A 20,522-nucleotide genomic window follows, 5' to 3' on the forward strand; every position below is an offset into this window, starting at 1 on the left:
CACCTCCCACTGTACATCATAAAGTGGTACGCCATAATTTAAATTATATTTGCTCCCAAATTGCGTCCCACTTCTGTACTTTACAGCTTGACACCTAAATCTATAATACTTCATTTGATTAGGTTATATAGGAGCTTATATGTATAGGCCAGTACCAACTGTGTTTCTTCTGATTACGTCCGTCCGACTTTTGTAATCAACAGCATTGCCAGAATCTTCAAAACCGTAGAATTTTTATAAAAAGTACCTTATTCTCTAGGTTTGGGTCTTATGTAACTGCTTTATTTGCTCTTATATCACACCAGAGACGTTGTCTGTAAAGTACGGCTAATTATCATGAGTTTGGTTTTCTTTGAATTTGATCACTCCAGTCTTTGTATTTAACAGTTTCCCATTTCCCTGCTGGCGTTTGTTACGCTGTTTAAAAGTTGTTGGAGCTCCTCTTTGCTTTCCGCTATAATAACCGTATATCTGCATACCTATTTCAAATCAAGTTGTTCATAGGAAGTCCATTGATCTTAATACCAATGTCTCAGTCTCTCATGCTTTCTTGAAAATAATATCCAATTACAAATTGAGAAAGAGGAGACCATATGCAGCACTGGAAACACGTAGAATGAATAAATCATGGCAAGAAGTCAAAATGCTTGTCAGAAATAGAGTCCGATATGTGAGTCCGATGGAGAAACTTTGTTGAGGTCCTATGTTCCGCCATGAAATGATGGGAATATTGATTGTTGGGGCTTTGATATATGTGGGCAAGCTCAGCATTGCTTCTTATCTTATAATGGCCGGTTTCAGGGTCTCGAACTCTTATTAAATAGCTATTTTTTAGTTGTACTTTAAGCAGCCAAACTTAAGTAAAATGTAGTTCAGAGTGTTCAGAGTTCGAGTGTGAGTTTTTTTACTCGCCTACTTTAGTTTCTTACTATTGAAATCTGAAAAGAAGCGGAGAAGAAGAATCTACTTTGACGCTTGCGCATATTTCAAAAGTCTAATCAAGGGAACGTCAAGTCAACCAAAGGTTTTTTCAGTTCTTTCCAAACCAAATCTCTCCCTGTGGCGTCGTGCGGCGTAAGTGGCTCAAAAAACTTCAAATATCTTAATAATCTTAATAACATTTTACAAAATTTTGCTTGAATATACAAATTTACACATCTAAGAAAACGATTTATTAAACATTTTCTTAATTTCGTTTTACTTTCAGTGAAAAATAGTACTTTAAAAAATGCCTGTTTTCTAACCATAAAATGTGTTTACTTGCATGTTTTCTATTTGTTAATGTTAAAGTAGCAAAAATGGATATTAGCTTAGTATTTGCAATTGCAGGTAAACCGTTACCCCAAATTACGTTAAGATGTCGGGAGGGTTGGAAGTCCTTAGCCTTAAAGGTAAGTTTGATGTCTCCAAACACCAGTTGCTTTAAGTAGCTAATTTATAAAGAAACGTTAGTAATATCAGCATATTTATTGCAGAGGAAGATGTCACCAAAATGTTGGCTGCCAGCACCCATTTGGGAACCACTAATGTGGACTTCCAAATGGAACAATACGTGTACAAACGTCGTCCCGATGGTGTTCATATCTTGAACCTGAGAAAGACATGGGAAAAACTGCTGTTAGCTGCTAGAGCTATTGTTGCCATTGAGCACCCTGCTGAAGTTTTCGTTATTTCATCAAGACCTTATGGTCAGAGAGCTGTATTGAAATTTGCAGCCCACACTGGAGCCACTCCAATTGCTGGAAGATTCACTCCAGGCAAGTTTGCTTTTTTTTAAATATTATTTAAGAAAACTAACAGGTAAGTTAATATAGTCAATGATGAGCACATGTTTTGAATAAATTAGATTATCAATTTTATGGTAGAATCACACTCTGGTTTTTAAAACACAATTTAATTATTTGAAGTGGGATAGTGAATTACAGCCAGTTAATTATCAGTAGAATACTGGTAAATTACAAATACTGTGTTTCTGGCAGTTCAAATTTTGACACTGCTTTTCTCCCTGACTGTACCACATTTTTTAGTGTTTTTTTATGTTATTGAATAGGAAATTTAATGGGGATTCAAAAAATGTGCTTAAAATAGTAATTTTCTCTCTCCAAGTGGTTTTTATAGGCGATATTGTCGCTGGCTGTCCTTTCAAACTGTGTTTCCGCGGCACCGCTTTTCTCCCTGACTGTACCAAATTTTGTAGTATTTTTTGTTTTTTCATGTTATTGGATAGGAAATTTAATGATGATTCCAAAAATGTGCTAAAAACAATCATTTTTATACACCAAGTGGGTTTTACAAGCAATTTTGTCCTTGACTGTCCTTTAAACCTTATTCAAATTTCAGACCACAATTTTAACTGATTTAAATATTTGTTGCACCAAACTAGTTTTTCCTAAAAAACTCGAAAACGGTAACAGTTACAAAAAAAAATGCCAGAGGCCAAAAATGTTCCTAATCAACTCCTTAACCTAACACCGTAAGTTTGCAGGACCGTTTTTGCATCCAGTATACAGGGTGTGCAATGAAAATGTGGTGGATCACTATTTTTGTCACCCTGTACCCAACTTTTGGGATAGAATTTTGTACTTTACACCACTGGAAAGAGGAAGTCAAAACGGTTCTTTTAAGTGGTTCAACCTCCCTGAATTCCAAAAAATAACCGACTTACAGGGTGCTCAAATTTCAAACCACAATTTGAACTGATTTGAAAATTTGTTGCATCAAACCAGTTTTTGCTAAATAATTCGAAAACGGTGAACGTTATGAAAAATTGAAATTATGATGAAAGAGCAACATTTTTCGTTATAAATGGCTAAACTCATCCTTGGAAGTTTCACAGTCAGTCTCAGTGCTGCTACCATACATCTCTCTATACAGTAGGTGTATAATAAATGTAGTAATTCAGATTTTTTGGCCATCCGGTACGCAGTTTTTAAGACAGAATTTTTGCCTTTACACCACTGAAAAGAGGAGCGCAAGACGGTTAGTTTAAGCCAATTTTCTGAAAGCTCCTAATATGGCGTTTTCTAACTATTTAGGACCCAAGGAACCCACGACAACACTTTTGGTCTATGGGACCAAACACAACCAAAATTTTCAAATTTTTGTTACTTACCATATATCCTAGCTACCTGATTTGTGCCATAAAAATCGATATAGTTTTATCATCACTGTCTACTATACAATTTTTATGCATCTTTTCATCCATATGCATCTAAACTGCTCGCCAATTGAACTGCAGCACTCAATTTTTTTTTTAAATTTGAATTGGAAAGTTTTGTCAACAAAACAAGAAAAAAATATCTCCTTTGGGGTATTAGTAGAAAAAAATCTTTTTTCTACTCGCGTGTGCAGAGTATCTGGCCGCATTCGTTTTCACGCTCCATGGAGCGAGCAGAGCTTTTTTGACGTAATTTGACAATTGGCCAAATTATGATTTTGCGAAATTACGTCATCGTGACGTCAAAAACGCTCTGCCTGCTCCATGGAGCTTAAAAACGAATGCGGCTTCTATTTATTATTTCAAACAAGTGTAACATACTTTTTTATAAAAAAGTGTTTTTAAAACTTGTTATGCCGCATTCGGGCAAACTTTCCAAGTTTTCGATCATTTTTGTTGATTTATTATATTACCTAATGAAAATGACTTATTGAGTTCTGTAAATTTACAAATTTAGTTTCTTTTTTATACCTTTCTGATATGATGTATTAGTTGACTAAATGTGATGATACCTTTTAACTAAGGAACCTATGAAAATCCTTTGATTTTAAATGTTATCTGACTGACCTTAATAAAATATTTTTGTTACATTACTGAAGGTGAAATTTAAATTGTTAATTTAACGTTGCAGGTGCGTTCACTAATCAAATCCAGGCCGCTTTCCGTGAGCCCAGACTTCTCATTGTGACCGACCCGGCTTTTGACCACCAACCAATTACTGAAGCCTCTTACGTCAATATTCCAGTTATTGCATTGTGCAATACTGACAGCCCATTGAGGTTTGTTGATATTTCAATTCCATGCAACAACAAGGCTCCCAACAGTATTGGGTTGATCTGGTGGTTTTTGGCTCGTGAGGTAAGAACAATTTTACTACATACTTAGAGTTCTTCGAATTTGTCGCTTTTTATGTATTGTTATTTATATTTTGGTAGCCGCTATGATTTTATAGAGTGCAGATAAAATAAAATATCAAAATTTTGTTTTTTTTAATAGGTCTTTGGTAAAAGTAAACTTTAAACCTATTTCTTGTTGAACTGGTTTTTTTTCTTTATAAATTCAATTATCTGTTTCTGTTTAAGCCTTAAGCGCCTTTTAGTTCAAAAATGATAAGCGGACGAATTTGATTAACTATACATTAAACCATAGTATTAGCACTTTAACATGATGATAATTATAACCGTTCCAGTCAATTTGATTGACCGTGATGCAACTTATTTTTCCAGCTGAAACTTATATGTCTTCTGGAAAATATAAAAATCCGTTATTTTTTACAATATCTTAGGAAGTGGTGTATATTTTCAGGTTCTTCGTCTCCGTGGTCTGATCCCAAGAGAAACCAAATGGGACGTGGTAGTCGATTTGTTCTTCTACCGCGACCCTGAAGAAGCAGAGAAGGAAGAACAGGCTGCCAAAGAACAGGTGGCTGTTAAAGCCGTAGAGGTATGTAGTTTCACATTCCTTTTCAACATGTTTCAGTTAAAATTAAAGTCCTTTCTAATGCTGTAAGACGTTTCTGATAGTCTTACAGTTTCGCTTTAGGACAATATTATTGCAAAGTTTTACCGTAGACTTTGATTTTTAAATGTTAAAGCTATAAATAACTTTGCAACATTTTATATTATTGTTGATTTTACGAATTTTAATGTAGAATCTTCCAAGAAGAAATATTTTGCCATTATTTATTTCTAAATGTTGTTTTACACCTTTTTTTATTTAACTAAATAAATTTCAAACTGTTTTGTTTAGGTACCGCATGAGGCTCCAGACATAGACTGGAGTACTGGTGCCGACCAAGACTGGGCCGACACGACCGCGGCTGTACCTGCAGCAGCAACAGCAGCAGCTGCGGCAGCACCCGTTGCCGCTGCTCCATTTGCAGCTCCGCCTGCGGCTGATGATTGGGCAGCTGAAGTGGCTCAAGAACAGTGGAATGCTGGTCAGCCCCAGCCTGCTGCCACTACTCAGCAGCCAAACTGGGGAGGTTCCGCCACCTGGGACTGAAATAACATGAAATAAATGTTTGACATGAACTGATCAGTGTTTCTTTTGTAAAAGCTTTCCCAATGTCGTTTGTAGATTGTTATTTTAATTTCGCTTTAACACATGAAAGTACCAAAATTATTCATAGAAAGAAATTGCAGGTCCATTTTCATTAAGTATGTGTACAGGGTGTCCAGCTGGGAATGCGAGTTACTGTATCTAGGAAACTAAAGTAGTTTGACCATAACAATTTCTCAACGGATTTTCGTTCGACAACCCTAGTAAGTGATGCTATTAATTGATTCTGTTGCTTAATCCAGTGAGTTTTTGTTCTAATCAGTATCTCCCTAAATGTTGTCGTTTTTGAGATATTGACTGTTGCAAAATTGGAATTTGCAATGTTTGGAAGGCTGTAGCAGGCGAACGGTTGAAGATAGAGCAAAACGGTTTACATGTTCCTATATGACTTTTAAGATCTATCTTACGATGTTATTTTCGAAAAATATCAAAATTTGAGTATTTTTTTGTTTTTTAATTTACCATCATGATAGATTGTAACGCTCTAAAGCCGACCCTGTGCACAAGCCGGTCCTACCACTCGATGGTGCTGCCGCCAGTGCGAATTAGGCGTTGACGGTTGACGTGTGATGCAGGTGTTGTTTAATTACTTTTTGCTTTTATTTTATACTTTTATTATAATTTGTTAATTCAACAGTCATCTAGTTTTAATCGCAAATCAGCCCCCTACAAGATCTCAAAAAAGTAAGATAGGAACATGTAAATCGTTTTACGTACTTTTCTAGTTCCATCTTTATTAAACTTGTTAATTAAATTTAAAAGTGCTTTATTTCAAAGCTTAACACCAATAATACATCGAAGTTTAAGTTATCAGTTTGGACAGTTTGCAAATACGACGGTTCACGGATCAGTTCATCAAGGATTTCTATCCAAAAATAACCAATAACCAAATCCCAAAATCTAATCCTAAAAGCACGGTTCTAAAAGCCTAAAACTAAAGAAAGAGAAGAAAAGCAGAATTATGACGATTGTCGACGTTTGGAACTGTTTGAAGTTTAAGGTTTCTCACTGACGAGTGGCCATCGTAACCATAACACACACAAGTTTAAGGTTATGTAAATTGTAAATTTTATCTTATTTTTTTATTAAAAAATTGTAAGGTTTAGAATAGGTATGTAAAATACTGACATTTTTCAAGTACTTTTTGTTATCAAAACTCACAATTGGGACTTTTTGTGTAGGTATATCGTCTTTAATGCATCGCCCTTATTATTTGCACTATTTTGCCTTAATTCTTGGAGTTGCAATTAGTACGTTTTCATTTTATTTCAAATTATTATAGAATAGTGATGAAAAAGAGCAAAGAAAAGACACCAGCAGGTGAAGCACCACCACATAAAACTAGGTCCCTCTCAGCAGAACCTTCCACAAGTAACCAGAGTGGCAGCAGTGGTAGCCCTTCAAAGTTATCAAATTATAACTCTTATAATACATCAGCCGGAAATATTCCTTTACAAAAATGTAGAATTAACTCCAAGGACAATGTCACAATGAGCAGTGTTGCAGGTATTTGAAGCTTTATTTTTTGACATATTTTTATAATATTCTAATGTCTAAATTTCTGTTACAACTACTGTATAACTGGAATTCTATTTTTTTAAAGCATTATTCATGTATGAATAATATTTTTTTAAGTGATTACAGAAGATGTGGGCTTTGTAAGTTGAATGATGTGGTTTTGATTCAAAAATGTAATAAGCAAGGTAATGGAACTTACAAGGTAAAAGCTCCCGTAAAAGTATCTAATTTTTAATATGTGCTCTATTGCTATTTACTTCATTTATTTTTATTATTTATTAGTAGACCCTAAAGATGAATTCCAGGATAAATCTTTTAGGTTAAAGAGTAAAGGTGGATTTATGCAGGACATTAAATTAAAGCAAGTTAGAATTATACTAAATTGAAGTAAGGTCGGTAGTTCCATTCCATTTATGCGCCACAAAATTAACAGCTAAGAAATCCTCATTGAGTCATTTTGTTCCTTTGTTCAATTGTTAAAATAAATTGTTTTATGTATTTGTTCAGAAAAAAACCTAACAAAGTTGTCCTTACTGTTCTAAGATCTCAAAAATGGTTTTCCAGACATTTTGTGTAGCTAAATCGTACTCCTAATTTGTTTTCACAGATAAAACATTCTTTCTTTTACCTTGTAACTTAAGTTCTGATTGCAATTTTTGTTTTGTGTTTTGTTATTTGCCAAAATCTCTTAGGCCCATAATGCTCTTTGCTTTACTTTTTCAAATAATTAAGATAAAATAAGAACTTAAATTAAGCCAATAAGAAAACAATTTTTATTACCTCATGTGGCTAGGAAGTTGAAAAACTTTTGAGGGCAGTTACCGAAGCATTTATTTCCATAACTCCAGGTCTATTATCCAGGGTTGTAGATTCAACGGTTAGAAGAGCATACCTAGAAAATTCATCGATCCTATTTTGGAGAGCTCGAAAATGTGCTATGAAAAAGTATTTTTTGTTTTTTGATGTAATTTGAAATAACTCAAAAATCCGAAAGATCACATTTTTCTAAATTTCTCAAAAATGAAAAGAAATACTTGTTTTTCGAACGAAAAGTGTGTGTGTGTGCAATTCTGCCGATTTTTTTATGTTACCAAATTTATACATATAGTGTAAAGTACAAATATAGTGGGTGATGTTCTTATTTGTATTTTTATTATTCGATATTTTATTCTGTCAACAATGATAATAACAAACTCTAGTAAAACACATGTTTGGTTCGGATACTATACCCTTAGTCAATTTGATTATTCATTATGTTGAATTTGACCTTAAATGTCCCATAACTCAATTTGTCACAATTTTAATTTTTAAACAATTACCTTCCAGATTCTGCAAAGAAGAAAAACAGGCGAAAAGAGAGGAAGCGAAATATGAAAGTTCCAGATGACTTACCTTCCACATCTGGTTCAAACTCGTCTGTCACGTCTGAACAAAAATATTTAAAAAAAACTAATTCTTCAAATCCTTTGAAAGATTTAAGTCATTTTAACAATGTGATGCCTGTAAAACTACTGGATGAGCCAAAAAAGGTTTTTTTATTACAAAATTCTTCAACGCAAAAATTTAAATTATTCTTTAGACTAGCAAAAAAGCTGTGGATTACCAATCAGAGCCTTTAATTATTACCAAGTTTGTTTTTAACATATATTGCGTCGATAAACCTGAACATGGCAAGGCGTTTCGAAGAAGAAGCACAAAATTTAAATATATCAACTTAAGGTCATTTCTTGGATCGGCCAACACTTGCGTCTTTGAAACTAACCGAACAAACTTGGTTTCTTTGCTTAAAAACTTGACTATACGTAAGCAGTAACATGTGCTTAAGCTACAGGAAAGAGAATAACCTACGGAACTTTCCAGATTCTAAGCCTACAAAGAAAAATCGAAAATATTTTCTTACTGAAGAAAGGGTTAAAAAAATTCAGTTCAAAAGGGAAGTGGTTGTACACGGAAGTAGTAAAGACCAAGCAGAAAGCGAAGATGATAAGTCTATGGTGAATTTGGATGACAGCAGCATGTTAGACGTAAGACTCTTTTCCTGTTACAATTTTACTGTTTTTAAATCTGCAAGTAAGAAACTCATACATTTTTACCTAAACTGATGCTGGAGATGCGAAACTCGCAATGAAAATATGTAGGTACTCCTAGTAGGTAGCTTATTAAGTTTTAAGAAAGATATTTGGTTGAGAAAAATACATTTAGCTAGGTCCCTGCTAAAGATTATCTGACAGGTCTATTGACAGTATGGTTTTAGTTTAATCATTTTACAGAAAATTTTATGATGTGAATTTTGCAATTCCTATCTTTTTCGTAAAACGAAATATTAATGAAAGTTTCTCAGCATTTTTGGGTTAAATTTTCGTTCTCATAACCGCAATTTTGCAACATATCTTGGTACACGACGGCAGGACGACAGTACAGCAATTGACAAAGTCAAAAGAAAAAAACTGTCAACTGATTGGATCAAATTTTTGCTGGACAAGTACATACTCAACTGAAACAATATCTATAAGTCAGTGACGTATTAAGGCAATATGGTGCCAGAAGCTACCTTTTGTATCTTGAATAACATTTGCCAACAACCTAACCTAACCTAACCTATCAGTCTTAGACATTAGATCTTAATTTTTTCATCACATTTATTTTGAAAACAATTTCCAGGACGTGGTAAAGTTACTTTTTGTGATATTCAGTCTTCATAGACACATTAATATCCCTATTTTGGTCCCAACCTATTTCAATGAGATTTTAAGTTTCAGAGTGCGTATTCTTGAATAAAGGGAAATAAGTTACTAAGAGAAAAGTATGCAGGAACCTGTCGCATTCTATCAACACTTCTATTGAATGTTCCACTCCCTGCTTACAAGTGTTAGGGCCCTAAGATTTCTAGTAGTAAATATTATCTCTGTGAAGATGCTTTTAGTTCGCTGCAAAACTGTTTTCTTCAAGGTTTTCTTTACTACTTTTGTTTCTTAAAATTCCTGAAATATGCTAAATTAATGAATTTATTAGGTTGATTAGGCCTTTTAGTAATTAATTTTATTAAGGTGGTTTCTGACTGGATGATCGATAAACACTCGTTTAAAATCATTAATAAAATAATGAATATTTAGTTAGTTAAGTACTTAACTTAAAAAGTCTCCAGTGGGTGTAATTGCTGTTCAATCTATTAATTTTTGGTCTCTTAACACACCTAGTAACTAAGTACCTCCATTGCGCTGCAAAGCCTTCTTGAAAACAAGAAACTCATCTCTGTGTTACTACTTAAGAAGGTTAAAGTTAAAATGCAACACGTTACTGTACACAGAGGGAGAAGACTAACTAGTACATAAGCGTCTGCAAAATATTTTTAAGATCTGGTGAAGAAACTAAAGTACTAAAGTAACTTAAGACAATAAGTTTGCACCTATGGTTAGTTGCTTAAACTTTTTTTAACACTTTTTGACACAGCAGGTAGTTTCTGAATTTAATAAAAGTTGGTTTTTCTACAATGAGATCTCGGAAAATATAGCAACTACCGTTGAAAGATTAGAAAGATGAAAAGTTTTTCGAGAAACCAAAAGACGATTGATTTTTTTCAAGCACGACCTCTTGTTCGTGTAGGAAAAGTACCTTTTGGTCACACTCATATCCGTCAAACAAATCATTGATGGATGAACCATTATAAACTCTGTTCCTACCGTTGATCGTTAGGTTTATACTGAGTTTGTTACAAATTTTATATGGCACACTTTTGTTTATAAACCTATGCTGTCGCGGTAACTGAAAAGCTATGTAAGTCGAAAATAAAATCGGCTATTCTGTGTGATCTGCCATTATATTAATTACATTCTTAAAACATTTCTTATTTGATCCTTCATGTAGCTACTATAGTTTTCCGGATCACAATGTAAAGAATCGAATTTGAAACACATTGTATAGGGTGCGGCAGGAAAACTTGCTGATTTGAAGGGTCAATAAAAGAAAAAGTTTTTTGAATATTGATTTAATTCTTTTTTTATCGTATTGTACACTTGTATTTGCCAAGCCATCGAAAACATTCCCGTCGATATGCTCAAAAGAGTGGAGCAAAACTTCGAAAAAGCGGATGGATCAGTGTATCGCTAGTGAGAGCCGCCATTTGTCCGATGTCATTTTAAAAACCACTTGAAACAAAAATTCAGGATGTGTACAATACGATAAAAAAGAATTAAATCGATATTTAAAAAACTTTTTTGTTTATTGACATTTCAAATCAGCAAGTTTTCCTGCCGCACCCTGTATAAGTCGTGATTTAGGTGAGTCAAAGTAGCAGCCAAAGGACGCCACACAAATCTCCTAAAAAGGAGAAACATAAAAGGGCACGAAAATGGGCATTGGCCCACAAGCCAGGCCCACAAGAAAGCTTTCCTGAGAAGTATACTTTTGAAAAGGCTAAAAAAGGTAAGCAACTTTTCTTATCTGCCTCATTGAAAATTCATTTGGTATGATTTCAATAGGTGAAGAAAAAGGTGAACTAATTCGGGGTTTTATTCGAGTGAATGCAAAAAATGCTCGGGACTCCTATGTGAGTAACTCGGATTCCACCTTGCCTGATTACTTCCTAACTTCTACGGCTGATCGAAATGGCGCTTTAGACGGGGATGAAGTATTAATTAAAATCAAGCCGCAAGAGCAGTGGCAAGAGGGTAAGAAAACTGCCACTGTGGTATATATTCTCAATAAGGTTAAATTAAAGTTTCGGTTTAGTTTGCATGCATTCGAACGTAAAAATGATTTCAGGTACATCCCAGAACAACTATTGGAAATTTAAAACCCAGCAGGGATTCGGATTACGCGATGTTTTATCCCAGGGACAAAAAAATGCCAGTTATGCAAATTCCTGAAGTGTGTTTACCGAATGGATTTAAGGAAAAACCCAAAATGTTCGAAAATGTTTTATTTGTGGGGAAATTGTTGGAATGGACTAATCCTGCTAGGGCGTTGGGTATATTTTGATACTTAAGAAACTTAATTACTTTTTCAACGTTTCGTTTACAGGTGTTATAACTGATACTTTAGGGTTATCCGACGACTTGCGTGTGGAAACTTTAGCGATTTTAAAAGAGTTTTGTTTGGATACCACACCCTTTTCTCCAGATATGATTCAATTACTTCCTAAATCAAAGGTCACTATTTACTATTTATTTATTGGAGATTAGATAATGAGGTTGTGTTCGGTTTATTTTAGGATATCCCAGCAGAAGAAATAAAAAAGAGAGAAGACATAAGAAAGGAGTGTGTGTTTACCATCGATCCTCTCACTGCGCGTGATTTGGACGATGCAGTTTCTGTCAAAGAATTACCGAATGGAAACTATGAAATCGGTGTACACATTTCTGATGCCAGTTATTACCTAGCTGAAGGTAAGTGTGCAGTTTTTTTATTGATTTGTGAGAAGTTATACAGTGGCGGCTCGTGGATGGAAATGATGGAGGTTCACAAGAAATGAATCTATGTACAGTGTTTGAATTTAAAGTCCATTCTTCGTTTTCTGTTCGCTGCGCATTTGTCAATAACCGCATCATTGAAATTTGACATTTCTTGTATGAGCACTTTTTCAATTGACAGCATAACTAAAGCAGTCAAGGTTTCTTGGTTCATTGAACTTCTCAAAAAAGTTTTTATGCGCTTTAGCGTAGAGACACTTAGGAATAGTAGCAATTATTTGTAAAAGATCAAAAGTAGAAGAAAAAACGTAATAATTTGAATCTCATATTAAATCTTAATTGACATAAGGATTACTTTTGACGGAGCAACTTTTTTTAGGTACTTCACTAGATAAGATGGTAAGTGAAAAAGCCACCACTATCTATTTAGTAGACACGGTTTACCACATGCTTCCTGTCGAACTGTGTTTACACTGTTCATTGCTCCCGGGCGAAGATAAATTAGCTTTTTCAGTGTTCTGGGAAATGAATTTACAAGGAGAAATTTTCAACACAAGGTTTGGCTATACTATAGCCAATTTAATGCGAGTAACTAAATTCATCGTAGTTAAAACTAGAGTTATTACTGGTTATTGTTCAACAGATAGCATAACCAGTGAGTAACCCAAATCACATTAATGTAATAGTTCTTAATGCTCAAAACTATTTACAAAAAAGTTATCCGCATTAAATTGGCTTATAAGTGAAAAATTTGATTTACAACTAAAATGCGTTTCAGGTTTGTCCGTACTGTACTTAATTCTTGCGCTCAACTTGCTTACGAACACGCCCAGCAAATGATTGAAGATCCCTTAAAGTGAGCAGTTTTTCTCATATTGTTTCTCTCACTTTTTAGTGCAATCTTATTATTAATGTAGAGAATTCAAAAAAGAGCAACTACCGCCTATTTTCAATAATTTTACTGCAAAGGACTTGAGCAAAACTGTGAATGTTCTTCAGAAAATTGCTGTTAACTTGAGAGAGGCCAGAGTGCAAAACGGTTCGTTAAGAATCGATCAAGTTAAGCTGCTGTTTAGTGTGAGTCCACGAAATGGCGAGCCTACTGACTTTATCGTCTATGAAAATAAAGAATCTCATAGGTTAACACACTTTTTTATATTGCTCTATTTTGGATTTATTTGGTTATTTTTTATAGGTTGATTGAAGAGTTTATGTTATTAGCCAACATTTCAGTAGCCAAAAAAATTAGTGAAACTTATCCGGACATTGCGTTTCTTCGGTGTCACGAACCACCGAAATATACCATGCTTCTGGATGCTAAAACTAGTTTGGAAACTTGCGGAATTCACGTTGATATTTCGTCTAGTGGAGGCATTCATTCCAGTTTAAGAAAATATATTACCAACGATTATCTAGGTAAGGTTCAGTTCGTCATCACGTTTCTTGTCTTTTACATGTAATGCCAGGGTTACCATATTTTGACCACATAAAGTTTCGTCTTTTCCTTTAATTAAAATCGTGTGATTTTGACATCTAGTAAAAACTTTAAAAGTAAACTATCATTGTCATTTTTTGGAAAATATGCACTAGTTGCCATTTTCCAATGTTGCAATGTCATCCGTTTTTAAGTCATCGGAAAGTACTCAACACCTTGCTTATTTTAATGGAAAACGCAGACCCCCTGTATATTATTTAATTTTTTGAATAATTCTGACAATTCAAGTATGTTTTCATGTATATAATAGTATTCTTGAATTCAGGTGAACATTTTTACGATTGATTGGAATTTCTGAAGGTCACGTGACTATTCTCAATTGTCGCGTCGAATGGAATCTTGAAAGAGGTCACATGAAACTTCTTACGGTTAAAAATAGCATCCTTGCAGTCACTTGATCATATTTAAGATCAAAATATTGCTATAAAGGTCACGTTATTGTTTTCAACTATCAAATTTACCTATAAAAGTCACGTGACTATTTTAAAGCGTCGAATGGTAGCTCACTTGACTCTTCTTACGGTTAAAATAGCATCCTTGCTTTCACGTGACCTTATTTAAGGTCAAAATGTTGCTCTAAAGGCCACATGACAATTTTTACGATTGGAAGGTGTTTCTGAAGGTAACGTTATTGAAATATGAAAGTTATCCGGGCTTATAAGCCGTGGTCTAATGGAATTTCTTTCTGACGTTTCGTCCACATGTGGGGTGGACATTATCAAAGGTGATGACGTAAACCCTGACCTGAATTCCATCGGACCACGGGTTATAAGCCCGGATAACTTTCATATTTTAGTTTTGACCGGCCGTGAGGCCTTCATAGTCTGGTCACGTTATTGTTTTCAACTATTAAATTTACGTACCAAGGTCACGTGACTATTTTTAAGTGTCGAATGGAATCTTGAAGGTCACATGACTCTATTAAGGTTATACATATTACTATCCTTGCAGATACGTGACCATATCTAAAGTCAAAATGTTGTTCTGAAATGTACGTGATTGTTTTCAGTGTCAAAATAGCATCCTTAAGATTATTATTAGCATCCTGACGTATCGATTAAAAGGGGTGCTAAAAAAGGTCACGTGATTGGTTTCAATTGTCAAATTCACTTACAAATGTCACGTGAATATTTCTATTTTAATTTTCATTTTTTTTATTATGAAAATATATTTTTATATTTTTAACTGGGGCGTGGTCCTAAAAAAAATGTTGACAGCGGCGCTTAGCATTTTTTAATGTTCTTCGGGGACACCTGCTTGGAACTTGGAACCCATTCAAAAATTTAATACTTATTCTTTTAACTTCTCGGTCATGATATCGTAACCGCCAACAACGATGGTTTGCTGTGTAACCTTATTATGAGGTCCATTTTCGAAATTTTAATCTTTCAATTCTTCGTATTTTAGGACTTTGCCGTGGAATTGTTTTGAACCATATTTTTGCAAAACCTATGACAAGGGCCCGATATTTTTGCGCCGGCACTATGGCCCATGAGGACAGCTATTTGCACTATGCTTTGAGTGTACCGATTTACACTCATTTTACTTCGCCTATTCGAAGATATGCTGATATTATGGTTCATCGACTATTAGCGGCCAGTTTAGGTAAGGCTTTTATCATCTTTATACAGATGTAGAAATTTCGAAACTATGCATAGGAAAGGAAAAGGAAGCATTTTAAATTCTAATTTTTGCGTTAACAAAATATTATACAGATGTCAAATTGTAGTTTTTTCATTAGTTGACTATGGTGTTCCTGTCTTTAATGATCATTTGCCAATAAATGACATTAAAGAACTGAGGAAAAACACAGTTTCTTAGTTATTTATATGGATAGCAATAGACTACTCTACTACTCTTTATAAACAAAATAATAACAAAAACGTATAAACTAACATGGATGGAAAATTTGACTGACAGCTGAAATTACAAAGCGAATAATGGTAAGGTTTCCTTTTTCTGAACTTGGTTTAATAAATAGTTATTTGTGTTCAAAAGGGACGGGACGGGGCCTGAAGTACTCACTTCACGTATTGTTTTGCGGCCGTAAAATCCACTTTTACGGATAAAAAAAAATACAGGGAAAAAGTAAATCAACACCACTGTGTATCATTTCTTGATGTGATCATTTGCCGCTTTTCGCGTATTTAAAAGAAAAAAACTGAAAATGTTTCTGACAGAAATCAGTTTATTATTTAACGTCACACCAACAAAGCATCAGAGTCCACATTGGACAAAAATTGTGAAAAACCGCCATCTTACAGTTCTCCAATTTAAAGATGGTATAGTTTATTTGAGTCAAAAACGATTTCAGTCCCTGCAATAAATTTAAAAAAACACTTTGCAACCCAGCAATTTTGCAATAAAAATATTTTGACGGGAACTGAAATTTTCATTTTCTGTCCGGCATTTGGGTTCGTTGTTGGTTTTTTGGATAAAAAAGATTAGTGTATTCGTAGTAACAGTAGTTTAAATTTTTTTCATTTGTGATTTGTTGTGTCAAGGACTCTGATCTTTCTAGCAATGATAAGTATGAGTTGAATAATATTATTTTGCTCATAATTTAGTATGGTATGATAAGGATCTTTCAAACTAAATAACGTATCACCCCCGTTTTTGGATTAGTAGCAAATCCAAAATCATTTAAATTAAAAACTCTTTATGGATTGTTTAATATGTCATCAGAATTTTTACTAATAAAATATACAATATGGGCAGCACATTAAACTGGTTAGGTCTTTTATTTGCATTTATGAATAGTGTGTGATTTCCTATGAATAGTTTTAAAGTATCTATACCTGTATAGAAAATGGTTATTGGAATACAATATATTACAGGTTATACGGAAAAACCTAAGTGGGATATGGATTATGTTACTACAATAGCTGGAAACTGTAATAAACAAAAGTACAATGCGAAAAGGTAACAAGATTATTGCGTGGTGTACAGGGTCGGCCAAATTGGATGTATTTAAATGGGAAGTGCTCTTATTAATAGAGATCGGTGTCTGAAGCTCAAATTTGATAGAAAACCTAATGGCGAAAACCGTTGGTTAATATCTGTCACCGTTTGACAGATATAGGGTGCTTCTCAGAATTCATACTTTTCTTCAAAACTGTCTAGCGTCTTCCAGGTGCGTTATGTTTTATTTCTGTCCAAACTGGCCCACTCTGTACAATTAAATTGGTTATAAAGCATCATTCTTAAGGCGGCCCTCACAAGATCAGTATTTTTCTAAATACTGTCAATAATATTGATTGTTTGAGGTCTGAGTCAACATACAACTTAATACTGATAAAGCTCTCTTCAATATTTACCGTTTGAGGACAATTTCAGCAATATTTAATACTGACAGTAATACCGCGTGTGCTAGTGAGTGAGGGCCGCTTTAAATTTCTCTTAAAGTGTCAGTTTTGTTCGTAATATAGGGTGTTTCAGAGTTGTTGTGGCCAAAGCCTAGGAGAGATTCTCCTGGCAAAATCAAGAACAAAATTTGTATTTTTTTTTTGAAATTTGAACACTCTGTATCTCAAGAACAAACCACTTGCGGATACATGTTCTCTTGAACTTTTTGCTTGATTTTGCCAGGAGAACTGTCCTAGGCTTTTATCACAACGACTCTGAAACACTTTACTCTAAACATAAATATTGATAAATTTTGTTGTTCAGAGCCGGAGAAGCCAGTAGCGATCTTTATCTTGCTCATTACATCGAGAAACATCAGCCATATATTCAAGATTGTGTTGTGGTTGACGTTAAGGACCGCTCTTTTGATGCCATAGTATTGAAAACCGGAAGTCTGGTGAGAATCTATCAAAAGGTAAGGTATAGTTAGATTTTGATGGAATTGGAAATAAAGTTGAATTTGTTAACACTTATTATAATGTACCGGGTCTCGTAATAAATAGGTGACATATTTAAAAAGCGCCCTCTGCCAATTGACCAGTTAACCTTAATAAACAGTGTAATAAGGATAGGATAGCGGCTTAAGGATAGAGTAACACTCTTTACTGATTTGTACAAGAAGGATGCTAAATATAAAAGTATTCTTAATGAATGTGTTAAGACATACAGAGACAACCTGAAACATCACTTTCAAGCTGATTTTGATAAAGGGATTCATGTTTCTGAAAATAAATCTAAGTCGATGTGGGGCTTTATAAATGCGGTTCAGAAGAAGACCTCACATAGGGTGATAGAGGTGGTGCGGGGCGGTGTCAGGGTGTCTGATATGTGCCTGGCCAATGACTTTAGTGATCATTTTTTCTCAGTACTTGGTAGTCATGACGATGAGGTTGACAATGTTTTTTTGGAGGCGCACTTTCTCTCAAAGCACCTGGTTTATATCGCTAGTTTGCGGGAATGATGTTTTGTCACTTGTTAATACGTTAAAAAGCTCTAATTCCTTTGGAGTTGATGAAATTTCAAACAATTTACTCAAAAAATGTAAAACTTATTTGCGTGAGGTAATTGCTTTTTTAATAAACCTTTCTTTCTCGAGCGGTACTTTTCCGGCGGTTTTAAAATCAGCAATTGTCGTTCCTCTTTATAAAAGGTCTGAACTTCATCTGCGGAATCAAATGCTGTCCTTTCTGCAGAAGTATGAGCTGCTGAGCACGTCACAGCATGGCTTTATGCCAGCAAGGAGTACCGAGACTGGTATCTCGTCTTAGCAGAAAGACAGGAACTAACTGGTACCTAAGACACAATTTGCTTAAACTTTGACAGCTGGCATTATTTTCAGCTGCAAACGCCATTAATAGATACTCTTGACATTTTTATCGAAAAATCGGTTTTCGAGATAAATCGATTTTTCATTGAACTGCTTAAAACAGAATGTTATTAAAAATATTTCTTGAATTCGTTTTTTGTTGAAAATACACATGGAAAGCGAAATTAATGCAGAACAAAACAAAAAAGTATGAAAGATGATAGGGACAGTAGGGGTTGGCAGAGATGTCAAATAGAAGGTCTCTTTCGGTAAAACATATTATATACCCAACAATCATTACAATATACCAAAGGGATTCAGAAGTTACGGTCAAAAACGTTAATTTGGAAGGCAGTTTTTTGGGGCTCGATATCTCCCTTAGTAGTGACTTTAGGAAAAATGTTTATATGAACAAATCGTATTATTTTGACCTCCCCTGTATGCTCCCGAGAGATTGTCATATAGTTATGGGACAGCCTGTATGTATAGTTAGAATTTTACCTACATGAAATGACGTCATCTTTTTATCTTTCTTTCTCTTATATCAAACATTAAAAAAGGCACGTTGTGGATTTTGTCATTCTGTCTAATTAAAAACGTTGTCATTTACTTTCACTTTAATTACATAAATATCAAAGTTATAAAAATGTTACAATGAACAAGCCTAATCACGTAAAAAAACAGTTTTAAGATGGCTTTTTTTCTTTCAGAAATGCGAAGATGATCCAAACTGGATATTGGAAAAAATCCCACCTCCCACAGTAGACGTGAATAGAAGTTCGTCCGAACATGAGAAAAAAGTCCTCAGACTAATTCTGGATTATCCCAAGACGCAGACTCAGCCTCAAAAATATAGGATGGTAGTGGAGATGTTCAGTGTAGTAAAAGTTAAACTGAAACGTGTACCTAATTCGTACAAATTAGAAGCTTACTTACTTCGACCTATTATATCGACGACATTTGAAAACACTGGAAGTATTGGAACTGGCCCATCAACAACACTTTCTTAAACTCGTGTATATTTGCCAAGTTTCCAGAGATTTAGATAAGTTATAGCTGTAAATTTTGTAAACGAGTCTTGTTATTGCGTGTAGAGTTTGTGTGACTTGCATGTAAATATTAATAATAATACCTTTTCTGTATATCAAGTCAGTCATTAGAATCAGATTTATTTATGATCTCTGGAAAAACTGCTTCCTCTGCCGATATTGACAAAAGTTTTAATGTTAACTTTACCTAATAATTATTAGGACGGTATAAATAAATTATATTTGGATTTTATTATCTTGTCGTATTATTTCATGAAAACAAAACTCTAAATACAAACTTTTTGGTTCTGTAATATCTGTTTATGTTACAAAAGTGTAATGCCCGGTTTATACCTCCCAATTAACCATTAAACTATATTTTTATTTAAAAAGCAAGTTAAAGCTACACGTTTGTATATGACATGCTATACCTTAAAACTTACAGTAAACTAAAATTAATTTTAAGTTGACTAACTTTCAACTTGGGTGAAATTCGGGCTAATTCTTGAACCTTTCGTCGCTTTGTCGTTGTAATTTTCGTCACTGTAGAAAATGGAGTGGGAAAATGAACACGATCCTCCTGCATCTACGCCACTTAACAAGTTTGACAAACGTCATTCACATCACATAATGAGCACTCCTTTCATAAATACTAATCCTTTTATTTTCCTTAGGAAGCGTTTTTCAGCAACATGACATAAATGCATGTCAACTTCTATTTTTATGGGCTATCGGATCGGATAGACTATTGACATTTTCAAACTGAACCGCCCTGTATAATTCTAGTCACCCATTTATTATTATTTGTCTTTATTCAGTTGTCTTAGTTCATCTTCATGATGTGAGCGTTTTTATAGTAGTTTTCTTCTCTGTTTTATCAAATTTTTTGTATTCATAGAAAGTTTGTCTTCGCTTTCTGTTTGTTTTAAGCAGTGTTTCTTTTGACTTCATACATCATACTGTAAAGCAAAAAAGTAAAATCCTGCTCCATAATCCTGACTTGGATAATCTGCATCCGGAGTTCTTAATACACCTGGGTACCACAGCAAAGAAATGTCTAGTCCGCTTCTTCTCCATCATCTTG

The 20,522-nt window shown here is 34.2% G+C and overlaps 2 protein-coding genes and 1 long non-coding RNA gene across 3 annotated transcripts; 2 read left to right on the plus strand and 1 right to left on the minus strand.

Moving 5' to 3' along the window:
- Window positions 1-27: 27 nt before the first annotated feature.
- LOC145734692 (uncharacterized) lies at window positions 28-833 on the minus strand. The gene is made up of 2 exons (XR_014179487.1): window positions 156-833; window positions 28-100 (listed from the first exon to the last, which is right to left on the minus strand). It is a non-coding gene; the product is annotated as an uncharacterized LOC145734692 (long non-coding RNA).
- A 144-nt stretch (window positions 834-977) lies between these two features.
- sta (stubarista 40S ribosomal protein SA) lies at window positions 978-5,250 on the plus strand. The gene is made up of 6 exons (XM_081988175.1): window positions 978-1,074; window positions 1,330-1,391; window positions 1,476-1,757; window positions 3,849-4,075; window positions 4,523-4,660; window positions 4,967-5,250. Exons 2-6 carry the CDS (start codon window positions 1,358-1,360, stop codon window positions 5,219-5,221), a joined length of 936 nt encoding a protein of 311 aa, XP_081844301.1. The 5' UTR covers window positions 978-1,074; window positions 1,330-1,357; the 3' UTR covers window positions 5,222-5,250.
- A 1,190-nt stretch (window positions 5,251-6,440) lies between these two features.
- Dis3l2 (Dis3 like 3'-5' exoribonuclease 2) lies at window positions 6,441-19,694 on the plus strand. Its single transcript, XM_081988150.1, has 18 exons — window positions 6,441-6,459; window positions 6,561-6,784; window positions 8,123-8,325; window positions 8,376-8,598; window positions 8,657-8,820; window positions 11,074-11,218; window positions 11,275-11,501; window positions 11,558-11,762; window positions 11,816-11,943; window positions 12,006-12,180; window positions 12,584-12,761; window positions 12,983-13,060; window positions 13,122-13,343; window positions 13,400-13,620; window positions 15,107-15,304; window positions 16,537-16,621; window positions 17,369-17,519; window positions 19,121-19,694. Exons 2-18 carry the CDS (start codon window positions 6,568-6,570, stop codon window positions 19,418-19,420), a joined length of 3,120 nt encoding a protein of 1,039 aa, XP_081844276.1. The 5' UTR covers window positions 6,441-6,459; window positions 6,561-6,567; the 3' UTR covers window positions 19,421-19,694.
- Window positions 19,695-20,522: the final 828 nt, after the last annotated feature.

The sequence above is a fragment of the Ips typographus genome, linkage group LG1, assembly GCF_016097725.1.
Source record: "Ips typographus isolate SLU linkage group LG1, UJ_Ityp_2.0, whole genome shotgun sequence".
Lineage (NCBI taxonomy): Eukaryota > Metazoa > Arthropoda > Insecta > Coleoptera > Curculionidae > Ips > Ips typographus.